General features: G+C 35.6%; 2 protein-coding genes and 4 non-coding genes across 6 annotated transcripts in view; 5 read left to right on the plus strand and 1 right to left on the minus strand.

Moving 5' to 3' along the window:
* The first annotated feature begins 300 nt into the window (after positions 1 to 300).
* On the plus strand, positions 301 to 391 carry Trnam-cau (transfer RNA methionine (anticodon CAU)). Its single transcript is given in 2 exon segments — positions 301 to 337; positions 356 to 391. It is a non-coding gene; the product is annotated as a tRNA-Met (tRNA).
* Positions 392 to 3,377: 2,986 nt separating this feature from the next.
* On the plus strand, positions 3,378 to 3,470 carry Trnam-cau (transfer RNA methionine (anticodon CAU)). The gene is made up of 2 exons: positions 3,378 to 3,414; positions 3,435 to 3,470. It is a non-coding gene; the product is annotated as a tRNA-Met (tRNA).
* A 219-nt stretch (positions 3,471 to 3,689) lies between these two features.
* Trnam-cau (transfer RNA methionine (anticodon CAU)) lies at positions 3,690 to 3,780 on the plus strand. Its single transcript is given in 2 exon segments — positions 3,690 to 3,726; positions 3,745 to 3,780. It is a non-coding gene; the product is annotated as a tRNA-Met (tRNA).
* A 3,215-nt stretch (positions 3,781 to 6,995) lies between these two features.
* Trnam-cau (transfer RNA methionine (anticodon CAU)) lies at positions 6,996 to 7,086 on the plus strand. Its single transcript is given in 2 exon segments — positions 6,996 to 7,032; positions 7,051 to 7,086. It is a non-coding gene; the product is annotated as a tRNA-Met (tRNA).
* A 1,023-nt stretch (positions 7,087 to 8,109) lies between these two features.
* LOC131933146 (uncharacterized) lies at positions 8,110 to 11,543 on the plus strand. Its single transcript, XM_059289947.1, has 4 exons — positions 8,110 to 8,840; positions 9,656 to 9,808; positions 10,271 to 10,472; positions 10,948 to 11,543. The coding sequence occupies exons 1-4, from the start codon at positions 8,583 to 8,585 to the stop codon at positions 11,052 to 11,054; spliced, it is 720 nt and encodes a 239-aa protein (XP_059145930.1). The 5' UTR covers positions 8,110 to 8,582; the 3' UTR covers positions 11,055 to 11,543.
* Positions 11,544 to 12,272: 729 nt separating this feature from the next.
* The window catches only part of LOC131933147 (serine/threonine-protein kinase SMG1), a 35,186-nt gene continuing 25,875 nt past the window's right edge, over positions 12,273 to 21,583 (minus strand). The window contains exons 62-76 of the mRNA XM_059289948.1: positions 20,879 to 21,136; positions 20,117 to 20,234; positions 19,931 to 20,013; positions 18,920 to 19,170; positions 18,573 to 18,738; positions 18,209 to 18,385; positions 17,770 to 17,894; positions 17,175 to 17,253; positions 16,825 to 16,950; positions 16,536 to 16,634; positions 16,182 to 16,366; positions 15,556 to 15,767; positions 15,407 to 15,448; positions 14,901 to 15,007; positions 12,273 to 14,721 (exon numbers count right to left, since the gene is read on the minus strand). Coding sequence (XP_059145931.1) covers positions 14,644 to 14,721; positions 14,901 to 15,007; positions 15,407 to 15,448; positions 15,556 to 15,767; positions 16,182 to 16,366; positions 16,536 to 16,634; positions 16,825 to 16,950; positions 17,175 to 17,253; positions 17,770 to 17,894; positions 18,209 to 18,385; positions 18,573 to 18,738; positions 18,920 to 19,170; positions 19,931 to 20,013; positions 20,117 to 20,234; positions 20,879 to 21,136 — 2,106 coding nt within the window. The 3' untranslated portion in view covers positions 12,273 to 14,643. The remainder of the gene's footprint in view (positions 14,722 to 14,900; positions 15,008 to 15,406; positions 15,449 to 15,555; positions 15,768 to 16,181; positions 16,367 to 16,535; positions 16,635 to 16,824; positions 16,951 to 17,174; positions 17,254 to 17,769; positions 17,895 to 18,208; positions 18,386 to 18,572; positions 18,739 to 18,919; positions 19,171 to 19,930; positions 20,014 to 20,116; positions 20,235 to 20,878; positions 21,137 to 21,583) is intronic.

Consider the following 21,583-nt stretch of genomic DNA (forward strand, 5'->3'; position numbering starts at 1 on the left):
CAGGTTTTGTGAATTAGAAACCTGAACATTTTAGCTCACCTGTTCAGGCTCAGGGAGTTGTACAAGGGCGACAATGACACGAATTAACGCATCCGAGGAAAATATTTTACGAATTATTTCACCCCCCCCCCTTCTAAACTTTGCCCTCCTTCACCACACACACACACACACACACACACACACACACACACACATATATATATATATACACACACACGTCTTGCCGATTTCAGAAAACCAACTTTATGAGGTAATATAATTTATTAGTGAACTCAAGGTTTTATGTAAAACAGCTTTCAAGCCTCGGTAGCGCAGTAGGTAGCGCGTCAGTCTCATAATCTCAGCAGATAGAGCGATCTGAAGGTCGTGAGTTCGAACCTCACTCGGGGCAATTTTTGTTTCAACTGGCTCACTTATTCAACCTGTTTATTTTTTATTTTTTTAAAAGTTTTGTTAGTCTTGTGCTTCAAGGAAATAATTCCTGTCCATACAATCAGAAAATGTTGCTGTCACATCCACGCGATCTGTTGACAGACTAAGACGACAGAAGTGGAAATTAAAGCAAACGAGGTAGTAGGCCCTATAAGTAGGTGCAATACTGACAAGAGATTGTAATTAAAAATAAGAGGGTCTACTTGGATGGAATCTTTAGGTACATTCCAATGTCATCATCATATTTTCCTTTTTGTGCCCAAGACACATGCGGCCGCCAGAGAAAGCTCCCTCCACTTTTGTCGGTCACCGGCAATTTTCCTGTCAGTTCCCCATGACAGCAGTTCTACCTCTGCCAGCTGCTTCCCCGCTGTGTGTCTCCACGTCTACCTTGGCTTTCCCTGTTTACTTTTGCCTTGATTCGTCCCGTTCTTGCGCTATCTTATGGATTCATTCTTAAGACGTGCATCATCCATCGCCATCTTCTTTTTTCAATTATTTCGGAAACTGCTTCCATTTCCATCTCTCCTAGTAATTTATCATTTGAGATGGTGTTAGGCCATGGGTTCCCAAACTGGGGGTCGCGAAGGGCTTTCTGTGGGGTCGCCGACTGGTAGGCTAAACCCTGGCAATGAAAAATAAACACAAATATTTAGAAAACTATCTGAAATTCGGCTTTACTAACATCACTGGAAATGGAATACAGAAGAAACAATGCGTACTGGAAAAAGTTGTTCTCAGTTATGAGTCTATAAAGCTTTCAAAGCTAAACGTCATTTTGCGACGAGTCATTCGGAACACCCGAAAAAGATATGGAGTAATTTCGTCGGCATGAAGCTAGTTGCAAACATAAGAGATTTGATCAAACAGGAAGCTTTCACCAAGGAAACACACTAATTTGGACTTTATAGTTCTCGGGTCACTTTTTTTTTATAAAAGGGGGTCGCCACTCGAAAAAGTTTGGGAAACACTGTGTTAGGCCATTGGATGCCTTATATCTTTCACAAGCACTTTGTTTGGAGAGTCCAGTTATCTACTGGTGGCGGTTGTTACCAGTATTCACTGCCATACAGTATGACGCTAAAAGGACATTACTTTTGAAAAGTCTGCATTTGGTCTTGGAGGATATTTTCTTCGATCACCTTAGTTTTTGCGTGGTTGCAAAGGCTTGCTTGACTTTAGAGGCCAATGCATTTAAATAGTTACTTTTCCAAATGCACAAAACTTTATTTGCTGCAAAAAATTTGATTTGTTTTACGCCCCATAACGTAACTGTTGATTACCAAAACCCCATGGAATTTTAGCAAGGAAAAGATGTCATTAGTGTTGATATTGTTGTAAAAGGCATCACTACTAACTTATTTCCGTTAAATTAAGGTTTGGTAACTAGATTTGCACTTTGGTAACTTTTTGCCCCTTTAAAAAGGGATGCGCTAACTAAATAACGCCATTTGATTTAAAATATCGATGTAACATATGGTAAAACACCTGTTACACGATGGCTCTTGATCGCATGTTACACGACCCAGTCTATTGTTACAGTATATAATATATAGTAACTAGATGTATTGTTACAGTAACTGTGTCTGGCTTGTCAATTCAAGACCTGTTGCAAATAAATGATAGAGACAGAAACTCCACATAATCCTTACGACATTTTGTTGCTTAAAACTAAATCCTTATCGGATAATATTGGTAGGATTGTGATTTTTAGGAGGGGAGGGGGGGGGGGGGGCGTGGCTAACGCTAGAGCCCTAGACTACTAACCCGAAAGTCTCGAGTTCGAATCTGGGTTCAAGTCATTACAATGTTCCTTAGTCCATCCAGCTCTGATGAGTTCACGTTATGTAAAGTGAAGGCCGCTGGACATAGTTCTGACCACACTTTCCCTCAGGTTCGAACTTTACTTGTTATTTTTTAGATCTTTGTTTTAAAACTGTAGTTTTTTTTTAACACGTTTTTATTAACTCAGCTTCGCGTGGATGTGTTTGTTGTTAAAATTGACATCGAAAATTAGCCCACTTCTGATTGCTCTATAGATCTGAAATTTGGCATGCAGGTTACTTTCGCCTAACAATTTCAGATGCAATCATAAAAACTAGCAATTAGAGACCGTAATTAGCTTAATTTAATTACGCCCAAAGGACCATAAAATTGAGGACATGATTTCTAAAGATACCGACAAGACTGGAGGCTTGTTGACACAGTTACTTCGGCCCCAATCGATGTGAGCGCGCTGGCCGTGATCGTATAGTGGTTAGTACTTCGCGTTGTGGCCGCGACAACCCAGGTTCGAATCCTGGTCGCTCAAGATTTTTTTAGTCCGTGTATTTATAAACACTTTGTCAATTCATACTTAATCAAGTCATTAGATAAAGTAGAAAATAAACTATATAAAAAACTTTTTTAAAAAACACGTTTTTCATGTGTAGCAACGGACTAAAAAGGAGAAAATAAAATACTTAAAAAAAACTTTTTAAAAAATTCTTGTAGACTAAAAAGTAGAAAATAAATTTTCATACATTTGATGACAAAAAACGTGGGTCGGGCAGATGGGTCGGGAAATTTGATGGTGAACGTACCCACGTTTTTTGTCATCAAATGTATGAAAATTTATTTTCTACTTTTTAGTCCACAAGAAAAACGTGGTTTTTTTAAAAGTTTTTTTTAAGTATTTTATTTGTTACACGTAATTAGGCCTGAAACTAACAATGTAAGTATTATAAGAGGCTTAAAACGGGACATTTTACCACCGACCAAGATCCACGAAAAGATAAAACACTATACGAATTTAATGTTAAATGACATTAAACAGTAAACAAATAACTAAAATTAAATTCGAAGCACCAAAATGAAGGACATAAGATATGCACAGATATGTGAAAATTACTCTAACTAGATCTATAACTGACAGATTCAATAATACGATATTATTATTAATGTAAGCCTCGGTAGCGCAGTAGGTAGCTCGTCAGTCTCATAATCTAATACTATCAGGAGCTATCTGAAGGTCGTGAGTTCGATCCTCACCCGGGGCAAGTACTTTTTTTTTTATTAAACTCCTAATTGAGTTATTTTGTCTTATTAAACTTTTCCGTGTTATAGACTGAAATTTAGTTGTACTAAGAAGTTGTTTTATTTCTAAATCGATGTAGGCAGGGAGTTTATTTTAAACGATTTTGCAACGTTGTTTTATAGTCTGCGTTACGACCACTTTATATTTGAATTTGTAAAATACGTTGGAAGTTGTAACACAAACCTCGGTAGCGCAGTAGGTAGCGCGTCAGTCTCATAATCACACAATAACGAGCAATCTGAAGGTCGTGAGTTCGATCCTCACCCGGGGCATATGTTTTTAATGCTACTTTTGAGAGTTGCTTTCAATTTCAGGCATGTATCAGATCACGTACACTATTTGACAACAGCGTGTTTCATTAGCCCTAGACGACTATATAGTTTTTTGTAGATGGTTTTATTGTAACCAGCCAGCCGTTGTAAAAAATGAACACTAGAAAAACGATTAACCACTCAGCTTAGCAGACTAATAGAAGAAACAAGCCGACCCGCGGCGTAGCATACGCCGCAATTTAGTTGTTTTATTTTCTACTTTTCAGTAGTTCATAATTTGTGAATTCGACACTACCAATGCTGCGACTGAAAATATTTGCTTTAAAACACTATCAGTAGCTCGTGAAGGACGATTCCCCTAACTAGACTGGTGGGGGTGGGGGTGGTAGCTATGTACCTAGAGAGCGAGGGAGTAACGGCGTGCGTTTACGTGGTGTCTCGCATGATCTCCATTAAGAGAATTGTATATATATATATATATGTTACGGTCAAAGCCCGAAGTCGGCCAATGCTAGGATTGGTCGGCCAATGCTAGGATTTGCCGGCCAATCCGCGCATTGGCCAATATCGCCTCCCATAGGTCGGTCAAAGTCCGAAACTTTGCTTGATTTCGGCCTTTGGCCGGCCAATCCGCAGACTGGCCATGGTGGACCGGCCAAAGTCTGAAATAGCTCTTGATTTCGGCCTTTGGCCGGCCAGTCCGCGGTCTGGCCATGGTGGACCGGCCAAAGTCTTTATTAGAAGATCATCTGGCTAGGGACGACATGCCAAAGTCCGAATTAGAAGATCATGCGCAGATTTTGTTTTTTTTTTAATGCCGTAAGGATCATGAAATTAAGTCTTTATTGATTATTCATTAAACCAAATGACAAAAACATTCAAATATTTTATTGTATTATAGTCTCAATCAATCAATATTATCACTTGTTACAACAAGTTGAACTTTTATGGCATTTAGAATTACATAGCAGCTTGTTATATTTACACTTGCAGCGATTTGTTGTGCACTTAGTTGTGCAATTGCAGCGAGTGTAGTCTTGGCCCCCAGTCAATGATTGTGAAGATGCGATGGCTCGTAGTGATTTTTCCTCAGTGCCAACTGACGACAATAAGAGCAGTTTTTCGTGGAGAATTGAAAACTCACTTCTAGCATACAGTTGTTTTAGAACACCATGTTCCGTTCCTAATTTGTAGAAACCGCCCTCGACGCTAATGACAACTGCAATCACGCTTCGGGGATCACCGTGACCTCTGTCAACATCTGGAAAACGGATGCGTACATTGTCACCCACTTCACCATCTTTAAATTTTGTATTTGATGTTTTAAGCATCTTAGCACCTTGAGTTTGCAAGCCAGTATGAGCTGCTGATCTGTGTTCCATGATGTCTTGTTTGTTGTGACACAATCTGCAGGTAATGTTCCCTCCGTACCCTTCGTCTGCTTCATTGGGTATTCCACAAATAGCATGGACATCGTTGCCACAGGATCCAAAAGAATGAGCTACACTACAATGTTTTTCACAAACTATACAGAATCTGTTGGCCACATTATTGTCACGCAACTGGTCTGGACGTTCCGCCACGGTAGTAGATGTGTTAGCTGAGGATGTCGTTGCATTTATGGCAAACTCCATTTCTTGTTCAATGTTCTCAAGATCTTCCTCAGTAACTATTTTATCAAGAGCCCATATATGGAAACTAACATGGAGTTACATTTTTTTTTCTTTTGACAGACATCTGCTATGTTTTGTCTCATGGTCTGACGGCCCTTTTGATCCATGTCGCCTTGCATATAGAATGCTATACAAACAAGAGCTAAGCAATACGTTACTCTCAATGAAAATTACCCAGAGTAATGAAAATGCGATCACAACTTAGTCTAGATAGAACATTGGCCAGGACATCCCGGCCAGTGCGCGCATTGGCCGGCCAATGTACAAAATACGCTGTCAAATTTAAGCGCTTCGGACTTTGGCCAGTACGTCCCGGCCAGTGCGCGCATTGGCCGGCCAATGTACGAAATACGATCTTAGTGCTCAGTTCTTCGGGCTTTGGCCAAGAGAGCCGGCCAATGCGCGGATTGGCCGGCCAATCCGCGCTTTGGCCGCACTTCGGGCTTTGACCGTAACATATATATATATATATATATATATATATATATATATATATATATATATATATATATATATATATATATATATATATATATATATATATATATATATAAGGGAGAAGGATAGTTCGCCTATGGGATGTGGATTCGCAAATGATGCAGATTGCTTCGAAGACGTAAGAATAGATTAGGACAACTAGCTAAAACTTATATTTAAGTAGGCCTATGCACTAGAAAACTATGAAAATCATGTAACTTAGGCTTACTACTAAAATGAAGTAGCATGCATTTATAAATAATGTAGCCCCATACGTATTTGTAAGTGCCTATTGTCTTCTTGATGTTAGAAAGCCACCAACCAATGTAATAGAAAATGAAGCTAGAAGCATTCCTTGACATATTCCTGGGTCATTTTAACGAATCTTTTAGCCAGACTTTTTTCTCCGGGGAGGGGGGGGGGGCATTTGAAATTTACGGGGAGTGGGGGAGGAAACTGCTTTAAGCCAAATATCATCTTAGTTAGGAGTTTTAGGAACCATCATTGAACTCATGCGATATTCGGTAGTCATCAGACACAGAGGATAGAGATGGTTGAGTCATCAGCTTAAATATAAGAGTAGTGTTTCTTTCAGATTTTTTTCTCCAGGGGCTCTTGAAATTTTCTGGTGAGGGGGGGGGGGGGCGGAATAAAATGTCCGGGGTAGGGGGCGTCAACAGGTAAAAGTATATATTTTCTATAGAAATTATATTGCGTTTGGAGGGGTTCGGGGGTGGGGGAGATGCCTGAAAGAAACATTGAATATCACATGCGCCAAACGAAAAAAGCAACATGGAGAAGTTCAGTAGGGAAAGTGCGGCCTAATTTTCGAACATGCAAAGGTTATAACCTATAGTCTAATATAGTAAGAGACAAAACAAAATGGCTGACTGGCTGATGCCCCGTACTCAATGGTCCCTATACGCAATGGACTTTTTCGTCTGAATGGTGTAACATTTTATTACAGGCTTACTTTTAGGGCTATATAGACATTAGGAATCGTTCATAGTTTATGCTACAGCCTAAAATAAAAGTGGATAAGCAGTATTCCCCATATTACTGCAAGCCTCGGTAGCGCAGTAGGTAGCGCGTCAGTCTCATAATCACACAATTCCGAGCAATCTGAAGGTCGTGAGTTCGATCCTCACCCGGGGCAGGTTTTTTTTTAATTAAGCATGTTCATTTTTTTTGGTACACATGTTTAGTTGTTTGTGTAATTCCCTTTTTTTTTTGTAAAACAAAAAGTATGTGGTTTTAGTACACGTTCTTAGCACTTATGTAGGCCTACTTAGTAACACTAGTATCTCAACTCCCGTCCCCAGTGTTTCTTCCAGACTTTTTTCTTTGGGGGGGGGGGGGGGGGGCACTTGAAATTTTCGGGGGGGGGGGGGGGCGGTACACTTTTTTCGGGGGGGGGGGGGCGGACACTGTTAAAAGTATATATATTTACTAGGCCTATATAAATTTCATGCAATGACATTAATATTTAATTTGGTCAATTAATTGCCTATAATAAAGGGTCCAATTTACAGACTATTTATAATTATCATAACTATACTTATAGATCTAGATTCTCTAGATCTATTTAGTTAATAATATATTTAGATCCAGATTCTAGTAGTATTTAGGCATTTATTTTTTTAGGAATCTTACGTTTCTTTAATTAACAACTTTTTTTTTTTAAAGTAAAAAAAAAATAGATCCAGATCTACTATGTTAGTTTTGGTGCAAAAAAAAAAAAATAGAGGAAAAAGATTCAATACAATATTATAGATCTAGTCTAGATGTAGACTATCTAGATCTGTCTAGACTTTCTAGATCTAGATCTAGACCTAAATTTAGAAAGTCTAGGCAGATTGTCAATGATTTAGAGCAGACATTTAGATCTAGATCTAGGCTTGTTCTGATTATTTGTTTTCCGAAGTTATCTAAAATTTTAATCGCAATATTGCATATGGAATTGTATACATACGCGGTCTATTCTGTTGCTAGCGAGATTTCAATTATATAAAATAGTTTAGTTTATTTACTGTTAAGCAAACTAAAACGATTTGGAAACGTTTATAATTTTGTTTATGTACCTTTAAAAGCAATGGTAACAAAAACATTTATTCATATAAATTATTATTTTAGGACTATTTTAATTTTCGAAAGCATTCAAAGCGTCTTATGTTGTTCATCGACCGAAACGATGTCTACTAGATCTAGATCTATCACGTAACAACTAAATTCTGTCTTGAGACTAATGCAGTATCTGCGTATACCGTACTCATTTATTAAATTTGAAAAACTCGATAGATAGTTTTCGCTATCCAAGTTATTCAACAGTCATAAAAATACAAGAGCTGATATTTTTCATTCTTGTGGTTTTGATTGATGAAAAATATTAAAATAAGAAATTTTTATTATTATTAATTTTAATTTAGGCCTTGTTGACTAGTTATTAATTTTTAATTTACCACATCATATAGATTCTAGTTTTAGATCTAATTAGATCTAATTACTAATGCTTAATAAGTATCGACTAGAATACTAATAGAATATATAGATTCTACTAGTTTGAATTTGAACTACTACATGAACATTGTCTACATTTACTGAGTACATTAGCCTACATGTTACTGAGTAGCTTACACCCTTGTTGAAAACTTCATGGCATCAACTTCAGATACAATGTTTGACTCTAGAATTCTACATGGCCAAGGTAAAACCGCTACAACACTTCTCACTGAAGATGGTTGCCATTACCCAGTTATACATGAGCCTTACTGCCACCGAGCTTTTTATAATGAACAAAGATCATCATCTGCTCCCACAAAATCAGTTAAAGGTGTGCGAGCAATGCATAGAAGCACACTAACAATAGCCAAGCCTCCCTGGTCACCAGACTATACAACCACAACAAAACAGGTAAAAACTTGGTTAATTTTATTTTTTTACTTTAATGGGTTTATTTTAAGAGTTGCTGGCATTAAGTATCAGCAGTGATATTAAGTCATACTACTAAGCAATACCATTGGTCTAAATTATTTAAATGCAGTCTAAACAAAAAAAATGGTATGGGACCTTTTCATTTTAAACAAAGTCCATGCATGTTTACAAGTTTCCTTGACATGAGAAAGAAGAAACTTAGGGATCATCCATTAATGACGTCCACACAGAGGGGGGGTCCGAATAAATTGACTATTGTGGACTGGAAGGGGGAGGATCGGGTCCATGCGGACGTCCACACGTTGAACTTAATGTTGAAATATTAACATTTTAAAAGAACCATAAAACTCGTAACCTGCTTGTAAAAAGTGAAATTAAGAGGACATTGCTTGTGTTAAATAAAGACACTGCTAGATTCTACTTTTGATATTTAGGCCTAATAATAACAATTATAAAAAATTTTAAATCTATATATCAGTTATTAGGTACACAAATCATGTTATAAAAATAGAAAATTGATAGTATGTTTTGCGAGATCTACTAAGTGTTTGTCTATGTCCACTTGGGGGGGGGGGGGGAGGGGGGGTGTTGAAAGTGGATGCATGTGGACGGCGGAAGGGGGTCTAAAATATGAAATTTTTGTGGACATCTTAAATGGATGACCCCTTAGCACAATCATTTTTTTCAAACATTTCTTTTATTCCATACAAATATTATAATCTTATCCATGTATGGTAATTTTTCAGTGTGTTTTAATAAGTTGCTATAGTAATATTTACTATATTTAACCTCAGTTTTTTAGTGGTAGAACTGACTTGAAGCCTGCTGATAGACCTACACCTTGTCCATCAATGCATCGGTCACAAATAGTTTTTGGCACAGATAAAGAGCCAGATCATTTTCGTTCAGAAACAATGACGACATATAGACAGAAACCTACTGAATCTGTAAGTTATATTAAATATAGCTTTAATCCATAATTTTTCTGTAATTTTACACAATATTAGAATAAATTATTGATTAATTTCTACATTTTATATAAAAGTAGTTTCCTTTTGAAACCTGACGGTCTATGGGGCAAATGAAGTAGAGTTCACTTGCTTCTGTGACCTCGGCATATGAAGAGATAGTGTGGTCATCACTATGCCCAGCCGCTTTTACTTTCCCTAACGTGAGTTAGGTACCCATCAGAGTTGGGTGGACTCAGGGACGGTCTACTGACTTGAACCCGGATTCGAACACGAGATTTACGGGTTAGCAGTCCAGCTCTCTACCCCTAGACCACTCCATCCCATACATTTTATATAAGCCTTAACAAATGTTTAGTATTTTTTTGTTTTCATTAAATTTCTTAAACTATTTGAAACAGGGAAATCAGTTTCTGATGTATTACTACTTTAATTTTCTAGGCAAATAGACTGCATTTGTTATCTTTAACCAATAAACTCAACCAAAATGAGGGAGGGAAACTCAAAGAAGTAATCATGCCTGATTCAAGTCCCTGTAGCTACTGGTCACAGTATAATAGAGTTCATAACAAACTTGGGCTCTTAAGAGGTCCTGGGGTTGCCAGGGAGTATCCAGTTAGACAACAATATGACATTATCACAGGTATTTCATGATTTACTCTTCAGTTTGCCAGTTGTTTTTATTTTAGGTTACCTGGTTCTGAATTTTATGAACTTCCATAAGACCATCTGGTTGCCAAGCTCCCATTTAGTACACAGTAATTTTTTAAGTACTCTTGCTTACCTGATCAAGCTGAACAAAGAGTTCACCCATTCTTTGGCCAAAGCACATTGCCTTGCTTACCAACTTTCCATGCATTTGACTTGAGTACCCAAATGAACTTACTAAACTCAGTTGTGACCTACAATCTTAAGCTGTATAAGCAACTCTGACTTTCCCTCCCCATTTGAGTAGTATTTTTTTTTTTGTTTCCCCATCTTATGATCTTACCAATTGTATAGATACATTTTTTTAAATGTTATAAACATTAATACTTTCTATTGCTCCAGAATAAAAAAAAATGTCTTCCTAAAAACAGACCATATCTGTTGACTTTTTTTTTTTAAATTTATTTTAGGAAAAGATAAAGGACCAGCATGGCAACCTGAGAATGCTTTTATATCTGGCAACAGGGTGTTGCATAGTGCAAGACAACAGCTTATACATAAACCCCTCTTGTTTTAAATTAGGTCTGGTATTAAGAATTGTAAATAATCTTTCTACAACAGTATTACAATAAAAAAGCATTGATCAGTTCTCTCATGATTTTTTATTTAGAAGGAAATGCTAATGTGTTTAAAATTAGACTGAAAATTATTTAGTATGGGGTCATCCATTTTTTGATGTCCACAAAAAATATTTTTTTCTGTAGGCTTAACAACCAGATGCATCATATCAATATCAAACATATTTTTTATGGAAGGAAAGGTTTTAAACATTATTTTCTGTACAGCATTATAATGTTGTAAGGTCACATTGGGTTCATGGCCCCTATTTTTTCTGTTTCCTTCATCTGTCACTTACATAAAAGGTGTTAAATTTAATAAATAAGGAACCTGTGAATTTATTACCAGCTGAGCTGGGGTTTATAAAAAAAACACTTGTTTCAATGTATTCATTTTTTATGCAGATGAATTGTTTAACACTAAGTAACATGTGGATGTCCAGATGACCCCCCCCCCCCCCCCCCCCTCAATCAAAGCACCCTCATTAATGTGCTTTTCCCCCACTTCCTCCCTTATGTAGATATCATAAATGAATAATGTCTAACCTTCACAGCAATGTTAAAAAGCAAGTCTAATGTGTTATTTTCTTACACATATACATTAAGAAGTAAAAGCTCTTCTATGTGTTCATATGATTAACACTGACTTATGTAAAATAAGCTGACCCTCATCTACACCCCATCCTCCATTTATTGCACCACAAACTTTAAAATATCAACTGTTAAAGATGTTTTTGCTACCAAACTTTATAATTATTTTGACCTAACCAGTATTTAATCTGCTGTACTTCTTGTGATTTGACTGTGTCTATATCTAACAATATACATAAAAGAAAATATGTACTTCAAGAATCTCTATCATAATAAACCACATTATAAAAATATCTTTACATTGAGTTTTTTCCCTTGTTTTTATAGTGTACCTACAGTTCTTTCTTAAGTTATGACATTATACTTTGTGAAGCACTGGGAGTGACAGTTGCTGAGTTACCTCCTTCAATGAAATCTATCATTATTCACAAAATAATTAGTTCATTTATGGTAAATGTTAAAATATAATTAGTAATCAAATGGCCAGGCATGTAAAATAATATCTCTTCTGTAAGACACCTTGCACCATCAGAGTAGACAGTTACAACGGTTTTAGTGAAAGAATACATTGAAACAAACAATTTTAGAGTTCAAATTTTAATTGCCACAACACTAATTACATGGTTACAGAATACAAATAAGATAATGAAAAACTGTAGTAAGCAGAGAGCAGGCTATACTTTGTATTTGTGTTACATTGACTTTTGACCTCTCTTAAATTTAATAAACAACTGAAATAATAAACAAATTAAGTAAACAGTAACTTTAAAGCATATAAAAAAATTCATCTGAATATTTAACTTTGGCTGTGTGTTAAATTTTAAAAAAAAAATTATTTTATTTTCATGAAAAATAATTGTTCATAAACAAGCTTAATTAAAAAACAATTATTTCAATTAGTTATCAGACTGACTTAAAGATATAACTACTGTAATCTCTGTAGATAGGTTATGTTTACTAAAATGATCCTAAACTTAAAATACACTGACTTGATACAAAATAAAATTGTTAAGGCTTCATGTATTGTCTAACACCAAATTTCATCTAGAAAATGTATCAGTGTTTTATTAATACAAATTTACTAGATTTTATGTGTAGCTAGACCTGTTATAATGGCTAATGCAAGGTGTACTAAGACCTGTGTAATGGGTAATTAAAAATAACGAATGAGAAAATTAAGCTAGATTTCAGGTGTTAATATACCTGTTAAAAATGGCGAATTAATAGCTAAATGTTCCATGAAAAATTTAGAAAAACTACATCAACTGAAGTAGAAGCAAGTTTTTTCTTCTCAATTCTATAGGAGAATTTGGCATCAAATGAACATTAAACTACAAACATGAGCTGAGCTTCAACCTGTTTTTGTTGTAAGGAACAGTGATAATATTTGAACATTCAACAAAATAGGAAAAGGTAAAAGAATACTAAAGGGAAAACTGGATGGTTGGGGTCAGAGAGTGATTAAGTTCATCAAAACATTTCACTTTTAGTTTTCAAATGATTTTTATTTCATGTTAAGTGATTATACTGTCACACATCTGAATTCAAACACCTTTCAATATTTGTATCAGATCAAGTGATGCCAGGTTTAGAAATCAGGAGATCTTCAATGCCAAGGGGTTGGAAAATTTAAGGTATCTCCTTTGAAAACAAAATTTTTTAAATTAAAATTAAATTACGAAAAAAATAATTAATTATGAAGCAGGAATTAACAATGAAGAATAGCACATCAGGAATTAAACATGCAGTAAGCATTGGAATATTTGAATATTAAAAAAAAAACGCAATCAGGGTAATTACTACTTTATTAGATTAAGACCTATGAGTTTCAGATATGAAATTCTTTAGCCTTCCCTGACAGTTTAACTGTAAGCAGTCTATGAAATAAGCAGGGAATGCTACATCAGCAAAACAAATATTGAAACATTACTTTAGGGTTCAAAATCAAAACCTGGCTGTTTATAAAATAAGTTTCTATAAATCACGTCTAAACTTTCTTAAATAAAATCATAAAGTTACTCCAAATAAAAAAAAATACTTCTGTTAACATACACTATAAAAAAAAAGATTGACTAAAATTATGAACCATATTGATAATTGTTGGACCTATTTTGACTATATTTTAATACACTGTATTAGTTTTTATTTAATCTACGATATTAGCTTAATAAAGCTGTAAGAAAATTATAATTATTAATATTAGATGCAACCGAAAAATGTTTGAAAAAAATGAACTGATTCAACACTACATGTGTGTAGTTCAATCAAGTTTTACTGCACATGTTCAACAACATTAAAACAAAAAAAAAAAGCAAAAAAAAAAAGTAACATCTCATTTGGGTGTTTACTTAACCTGGGACAGTCTCTTAGACAGGATATGTAATAACAATCTATAGCTCAATATTAAGTCCCCATTATTGTAATTAGGACTTCCAGCTGAACTTTCACACCCCCCCTTAAAAAAAAAATAACCAACAACAGCACTTATATTTTTCAACAGATATGATAGTGGAGGAAAAAGATGTTATTAAGAGACTTGCTGTGCTGGTTTCCCCCAAAGCCACTCTTTGATTTGGGCCTATCGGACAGACCCAGAGTGTTTTTGCTTGGAGGCATACCATGCACGTTTTTATCTTCAATATCTTTTTCCCCAATGCTACGGAAGATTCACCCACAATGGAGTCAAGGCAGTTACCAACTTGCTTGTGCTAGTATCCCCGGCCCTGTTCATGTCTCAGTTCAACCTTCTCATCGCATGATAATCATAATGTGCACCGCAGCTCCCTAGCTTGATGGCCTCACAAGTTTTGTGTAGGATATCAGGGGGTCAATGTCGCACATGATGCATTAACTCTTCCTTTCAAATCTTTGCTGAAGGACAATGGGTTGTCTCCCTTGTCTTCTGCTTGTTAGACTATGTATCCTCGTAATGCCATGTCTGGCCTGTGCTTGTCCAACTCATACCCACGGTGTCCAGCCTTCATAGAGAACAGCCAAATTGTCCAGATTTTTGGCTTCCTTGATTATGTAATCAACCTAAGATATAATAAGTTTGCACTCAAGTTTACATCAGAATATTTTGATGTAAGCTGTTACCAAATGCCTTTTTAAAGCTAACTTAGTCTTACATGCCTCAAGCTATCATAAAAAAAACCCAAATGTATTATATGAATTTGGTAAAGAAAATGCTAAGAACTTGAAAAATGAAAAGCTACCTGTTCGGCTATGCTCATTCTTTTGTTAGGATCAGGATCCCTGCCTTCTAGTTTCATTTTCACCCGCCTCCACACTCCAACAGCATAGGAATTTCTTTCTTGGACAGCTGGAATGTAAACAGAAAAAGTTAACTACTATTATAAAAAGTGGATGGTTTATTAAAATATACATTTTTCTAACCCTGATTTTTTTCTTGTACGATCTAAAACATAAGCAGCAATTAGCACCTGTTTTAGTTTATTGTAAAGAATCATTTGTAGTGAAATTTTCTGCAAATTTTAAATAAAAATTTCAAAATACAGGTTCTTTTGATTACACCTGCATGTCAAAAAAAAAAAAAAAAAAAAACAGGCTCGCTGATGAAGACATCAAGTTTACAGGAGAAACTAAAAATGTTGACTGAGATACTTGATATTAAGTCACATTGTTATTTTTCTTTAATACAATATAAACTGAGATTGATATAGTAATCCATCATCTAGCTGACCTATTGAAACAAGCTTACCTTTTCCTGTCTTGGGATCCCTTGAAACCTTCTCTTTCTTTGCTAAACAAGAAATAAAACAATAAATTTAAGTAACTGGACCACAATATTCCACCATTTATTACAATAACTATATCAAGGAAATAACACAGAGTGTGCATGCTGTATACCTTGCAACTTGACACCAGTGCTCTGATTGATGGGACTGTTGAGGTTCTGTAAAGGTGGTGAGTCCCTTTCTTTGGTCTGTATTATGGCCCGGACTGCTGGGTCCAGGAGCTTCTTGTTGTCTACGTCCCCTGAGGCTGGGTCATTCTGCTGCTCCAATGTCATGCTCGTGCTCATTATAGATGGAGCAAACTCTGACAAACTGTCATAGATCCTGAAACAAAATAAAATGCTCTTTATTTGTATGTTAGATTAGAATCAAGCTGTGACCAAATGATTTAAGAAATAATCATTTTCATAGAAAGAAATAAAACTATGGTTTGTCATTGAAATCCACATTAAAGTAAAGTTCCCCTTTCAAACTTGACGGTCTATGGGGCAAGTGAAGTAGTTCACTTGTTTCTGTGACCTCGGCATATGAAGGGATGGTGTGTCAGCACTATGCCCAGCCACCTTTACTTTCCCTAACGTGAGTTAGGTACCCATCAGAGTAGGATGGACCACATTGCTTGTGATAAATGTAAGGTTTCTGAGGTATTATTATAACTTTGTGAGTGTCTTGTTCTAACATTTTAAAAAGTATAGATAGTTTATTGCAGTGAAATCTGACACAAGTGTAAGATCTTACAAATCAAGCTGTGTCCTCAGTTCCTCTAGGTCAGCAACACTCTGTGACATCTCATCTCTGGTGGTCATATCACTGACCACAGTTTTCAGGATGGCTGTGATCTTCTCTGAGAAGGTTTTGTAGTGGGCTAAATAATCTCTGATCCCCCCAGGCTGGACTTCCTCTCCGTAATCTTGTTCCTCCAACTAAATATATTCAGTTGAGTTTTTACAATAATATAAAAAAAGTAATTTAGGTCTACACTAATAAAATTTACTTATAAGAATAAAGAGTTAACAAAAATTAATGAAATCAGACAAATAAAAAATGAAACAGAAGAAGTGAAATCCAAAATTTCTCAGCTGCCAAACCTACCTTAGCCAGAGTTTTTAGAATGGACCTGATGTCTGACATGAGTTTGTGGTGACTGGACAGATGGACTTTAATCACTGACACAGATTCTTTGATGTTTCTCTGTCAATGTTTAGCACATTCATTTTAACAAAAGGCAAATCAATTCCTATAAAATAACCACAAGCCTAGAATGTCAACAGAATGTTTATGTTAAATAAGTTCTATGAGATATTAAAATAAAAAGAGTCACGAGGACAGATCAAAATTTAATAACAAACACAAAATAGTGCTGATAATTTTGATGACATACCTGACACTCTTCTAGACTGATAGCTATCTGCTCCAGTTTTTTCTTTGCGTCTTTAACAGTATTGTCTACTGCATCCATGGCTTTTTTTATCCAGTTTAAATCGGACTTCTCTGTATCAGTTAATGGCTGTAAGAAATTATTAACGGTTACATCTGATTTCACTGAAACAGATTAGCAGCTACAAAAAGCTCTTGTTAACTGGATATAATAATAGATTAAAAGAGAAACTATTCTAATCAAAATTAACTGACTATAATAATAGTTTAACAGAGCGAAATAATTCTAGATCTAAGTTTGTCGTTGGCAGAGAATCTCAGCAAATAAAATGATGGTGTTAAAAACTACCTCACCTGTATGTTAATGATGCTCAGCTCCAGATCAGTAACAGAGCTGCAGGTAGATTCCAGCATCATGCAACATTCAGAGCACCTACACAAAAAGTTTTTTTTAAACAAATAATTAACATGTAATTTAACAGAATTAGAAAGCTTATTTAAGGGTTAATACAATTAAATCTAAATCAGTGGTTTTGAACCTGGGTTCAATCGAACCCCAGGTATTCGGTGAGTCAGTCTCAGGGTTTTGGCAGAGATCAAGACACACAACCGACTCGTAAGATTTAGTATCAGCTTTGAAAGTGCTGACTAAATAACTATTAAGAATGGTTCAGTGAATGTGTATATGAAACTCATGGGTTTCGGTACGCCAAAAAGGTTAAGAACAACTGCTCTAAATATTATCAGATTGTTTACAAAGATAATCCATTATTTTAATTATATTTTTTTCCAACAAGATGTATCACAATTTTTGATTAGCATAACTTTTAAAAAAAACTAAAGATAATTATAATGGATTTATAAATTTTTATCAACTATGGATTAAATTTAGAAAAGCAGTTATCTGGAATTGCTAGTGTAAAGTTAGAGAAAGGAAATAAAATCTTACTTGTTGAGGAGTTGACGGAAGCTTGTGTCTGATGAAGACGCCTCAATTGTTTGTGTCCTCAAAGCCTCCAGATGCAGAATACCTTGACACAGGTTCCCAGCTTCAGTCACTCTTTTGTTTTCCTCCTATTCAGAAAGTTTAGACAATGTTTATAATCTACAAAATTTGTAGCATGAGAAAGGGTTTGAAATAAGAACACTCATCAAACCATGGGAATATAAAGTTTTAAAGAAAGGAATTCTAAAAGGTAATAAGATGTAAACTTTCAAAGAAAGATTAATAATTTCCCATCTAAATGATAAAGAGAAAGCTACCTAAACAAACTTCACTAATTTTGTGCATTGAGCTTTTTACATTTTATAACTATTATTACTATTAACTTGTTCGACAGGTTTTAAAAGCTGAAGAAATCAAAAGAAGAGAGTGAACTGATACCTACCTCTATAAATTTTTTGCGATACAATGCTGACTGTTCAAAGTTTGTGAGTACAACATTGAGTGATGGATTAGCACCAGCAGCCCATCTTAACCTCTGGCTTATGCTTGCCTCCATCTGATTATACCTCTCTTGGCATGAGGTTAATACTGACTCCTGAGACAGAAGAGCTTGTGCAGTCTGGACAGACAAATAATTCAATCATTAGACAGCTGTATAGACATAAGTATTTGATTACCTGATCAACTGAATACCTAAACCAGATACACTGAATAGTTACATTCCCTAAACCAGATAAATTAATAGACACATTACCTAAACCATATCGTCAATTGAATAGCCCCATTACCTAAACCAGCCCCATTACCTTTTTCATTTCTGACATGACAGCTGCTCTGGCTGGGTTGATCATCTGTGAGTGCTGTCTGCCAGCTTGGGTAAAGATGTCTTCATGTAGCCACTGAAACCTGGCAAGCTGGGGTTGGCATCTCTGAACTTGACCTTTCATTAAGATGATGTGAGCATCAAGACGTCTGAAAAAACATCATCATATTTTTTTAGATAACACAAATATTTGTTTAAATCAAGTTATGTGGTCTAACTTTGAATAGATACAACATACTTTTAAACATAAGTTTATAAAAGAATAAATAAGACTTTTTTTGTAAACAATTAAATATATAGACAGAAACAGAGACTAATGAAATCTTTTACTTGGCCAGGTCTAGTTTCCTCCAGGCAGTGTCAAGGTTGCTGGTCAAGGCAGTGACCTGTGTGAGGTGCCTGTGCTGGAACTGCCCAGTGTTGAGGCAGGTCTCCATGCCCTTCTTACACAGCAAGTCTAAAGGCATCTTCAGCTCAGCTCCAATGTCTTTCAGCTCAATCTCAGCAGTGACATTAACCCCCAGGCCACCCAGGAACACACAGATGATGTAGCCCAAGACTTGAGATGGAAAACCAAGGACCTACAGATAACAATCACACCATTTTAAATTAATACAGCGGGAGATGTCCATAGGAAGTAGATTCCCCAGGCAACTTATATCTCTGTCAAATCAAACAATTTTATAATACATTTTTGTAAATTAGTGTAAAATATTTTTAAGCAATCACATTTTTACTCTAAAAAAGGTGTTGAAGATTAATAAAATCAAGATAAGAATAAAAGGCCTAGCTGATTAAAATTTTGTTTAAAAAAAAGTGAACTATTCAGACAAATATTGTATTGTAGTTAAATCTATTTCATACATATAGAAAGTAATTGAAGGTAATCCTAATGATGGATCAACAAATTTCAGCTAATATACAAGTAGCCTCTATTTGTTTTTATAGCATGGGCACTTGCAAAGAATTATACACTGCTGATGAATTTATTTACTACTCCCATGTTCCAACAGGTACTGATCAGATCAGAGTGAGTTAACTATATTTTGCATGATGGAAGTAAATATTCTGGTACCTGATGCTGCAAAAAAAGGACAATGTGGTCGGGTGTAGAGCATGTTACTGTTAACCTTTGAGTTCAGATTTTGGGCTGAAGTCCACCCAGCTCTGATGGGTACCTGACATAACTTAGGAAAAGTAAGGGTGGCTGGGCATAGTGCTAATCACACTATCCCTACATATATACAGAGGTCACTAAAATAGGTGAACTCTACTTCACCTGCCACATTGACCATTATGTTTATAAGGGTACTTTTATCCTGCAATATACAAAAATCTTACCTGTTTTCTGACAAAATCAGCAATGTATCTTTTGATTGGTTTAGACATCTGTTCCTCATCATACACAACACCACCACTATGTCCTACAGCAATAGAAAGAAAAAAAGTTCATGAAATAAGTTAATGTAAATTTAAGACAAGATACAGAAAGTTGTTACTAGTTGTATGAGTATTCTAAAGTACAACCTTGTAGAGCCTCAGCAAACTGTGTTGTCATTAAGAAAAAACCCTGCATAGCTTGGAGTCTCTTTAGGAAGAAGAGCTGGGCAAGCAGTGGTCTTGTGGTGGAGCTGAAGTTGGACAACTGAAACAAGATTTTTTGAAAACAATCATTGCAGACATGCCTACCCCTGTCGGCCAAAAGTAGGAACAGTCATGCCTAAAAAGAGGAATTTGTAGCCAAAAGAGGAACATACACGCGGATGCTACCTTACAAAAATAATAAATTAAAAATTACTCTAATGACAGTAGGCTTCTAGTCATATATAACTAGTCTCTAGGCTACATTTAAATACTGCTTACATAAAAAAAAACAGCTTTGATATAACATTGATTTGATTATTTATGCCTTGCTATGTTCTTGGCGATATGAATAACAAAAGCTGAAGGCTTCATCATGTAATATATATGTTAAGAGCTAAGACCCTTGATCTACCTAGGAAAAGTCCTAGTTACATCTTACAAAGTTCTTCATAATAGTAGACAGTAGTAACTAGTTAAGTTACAACTTACAAGATAGATCAGTTATTCACTATAATAAATAAAATGCATGAGAATTGATAGAGTTAAAAAAATTAACTACAAAGTTGGGTAATAAAGGAGCATTTTTCTCTGGGATCTGAACCCTGAAAACCTAGTAAGCAGAAACATGATAGGAAATTAAACTTTTCCTGACCCAAGAGGTAATGTGACAAGTAGTGATCTCCATAAAGAAAGTAATGAAGGTACCTGTAAAGATTTGGCCTCCCTGACAGTGTCCACCTTCTTCCAGACTGAGGTCACCTCCAGGGTCTCCATACTGTCCAACAGTTCAGCAAAGTCACTTTCTAGCCTGGTGAACAGCCCATTGAAGCCCATCAGCAGCATCTGAGCTGAGGTCAGCTGGTCAGAGCTTAGCTTAGAAGCTGGGCTGCTTCCATTTTGTATCAGATCCATGAAATCCTGCTGGATGCGCTTTATTTCCATGAGCACCTCAGGTTTCTCATCCTAAAAGTCAAAGGTAATTGTACAATTGTATGAGAGCTGTAAAGTTATCCTAAAAGTCAATGGTAATTGTACAATTGTATGAGAGCTGTAAAGTTATCCTAAAAGTCAATGGTAATTGTACAATTGTATGAGAGCTGTAAAGTTATCCTAAAAGTCAAAGGTAATTGTACAATTGTATGAGAGCTGTAAAGTTATCCTAAAAGTCAATGGTAATTGTACAATTGTATGAGAGCTGTAAAGTTATCCTAAAAGTCAAAGGTAATTGTACAATTGTATGAGAGCTGTAAAGTTGTCCAACAAAATCCAAGCCACTTTTAACTGTATAGGGTTAACATAGAGCTCTAATGTGAGATTTACAAACCTTTTGGTTATATTTTTCAACATTGCTGACTAAAGTTTTGAAAATGAACTTTCCCAGAGTTAAATTTACATTTGATACTATGAGAA

The sequence above is a fragment of the Physella acuta genome, unplaced genomic scaffold (genome assembly GCF_028476545.2).
Source record: "Physella acuta isolate Inbredline_101_S28 unplaced genomic scaffold, ASM2847654v3 ptg002378l, whole genome shotgun sequence".
Taxonomy (NCBI): domain Eukaryota; kingdom Metazoa; phylum Mollusca; class Gastropoda; family Physidae; genus Physella; species Physella acuta.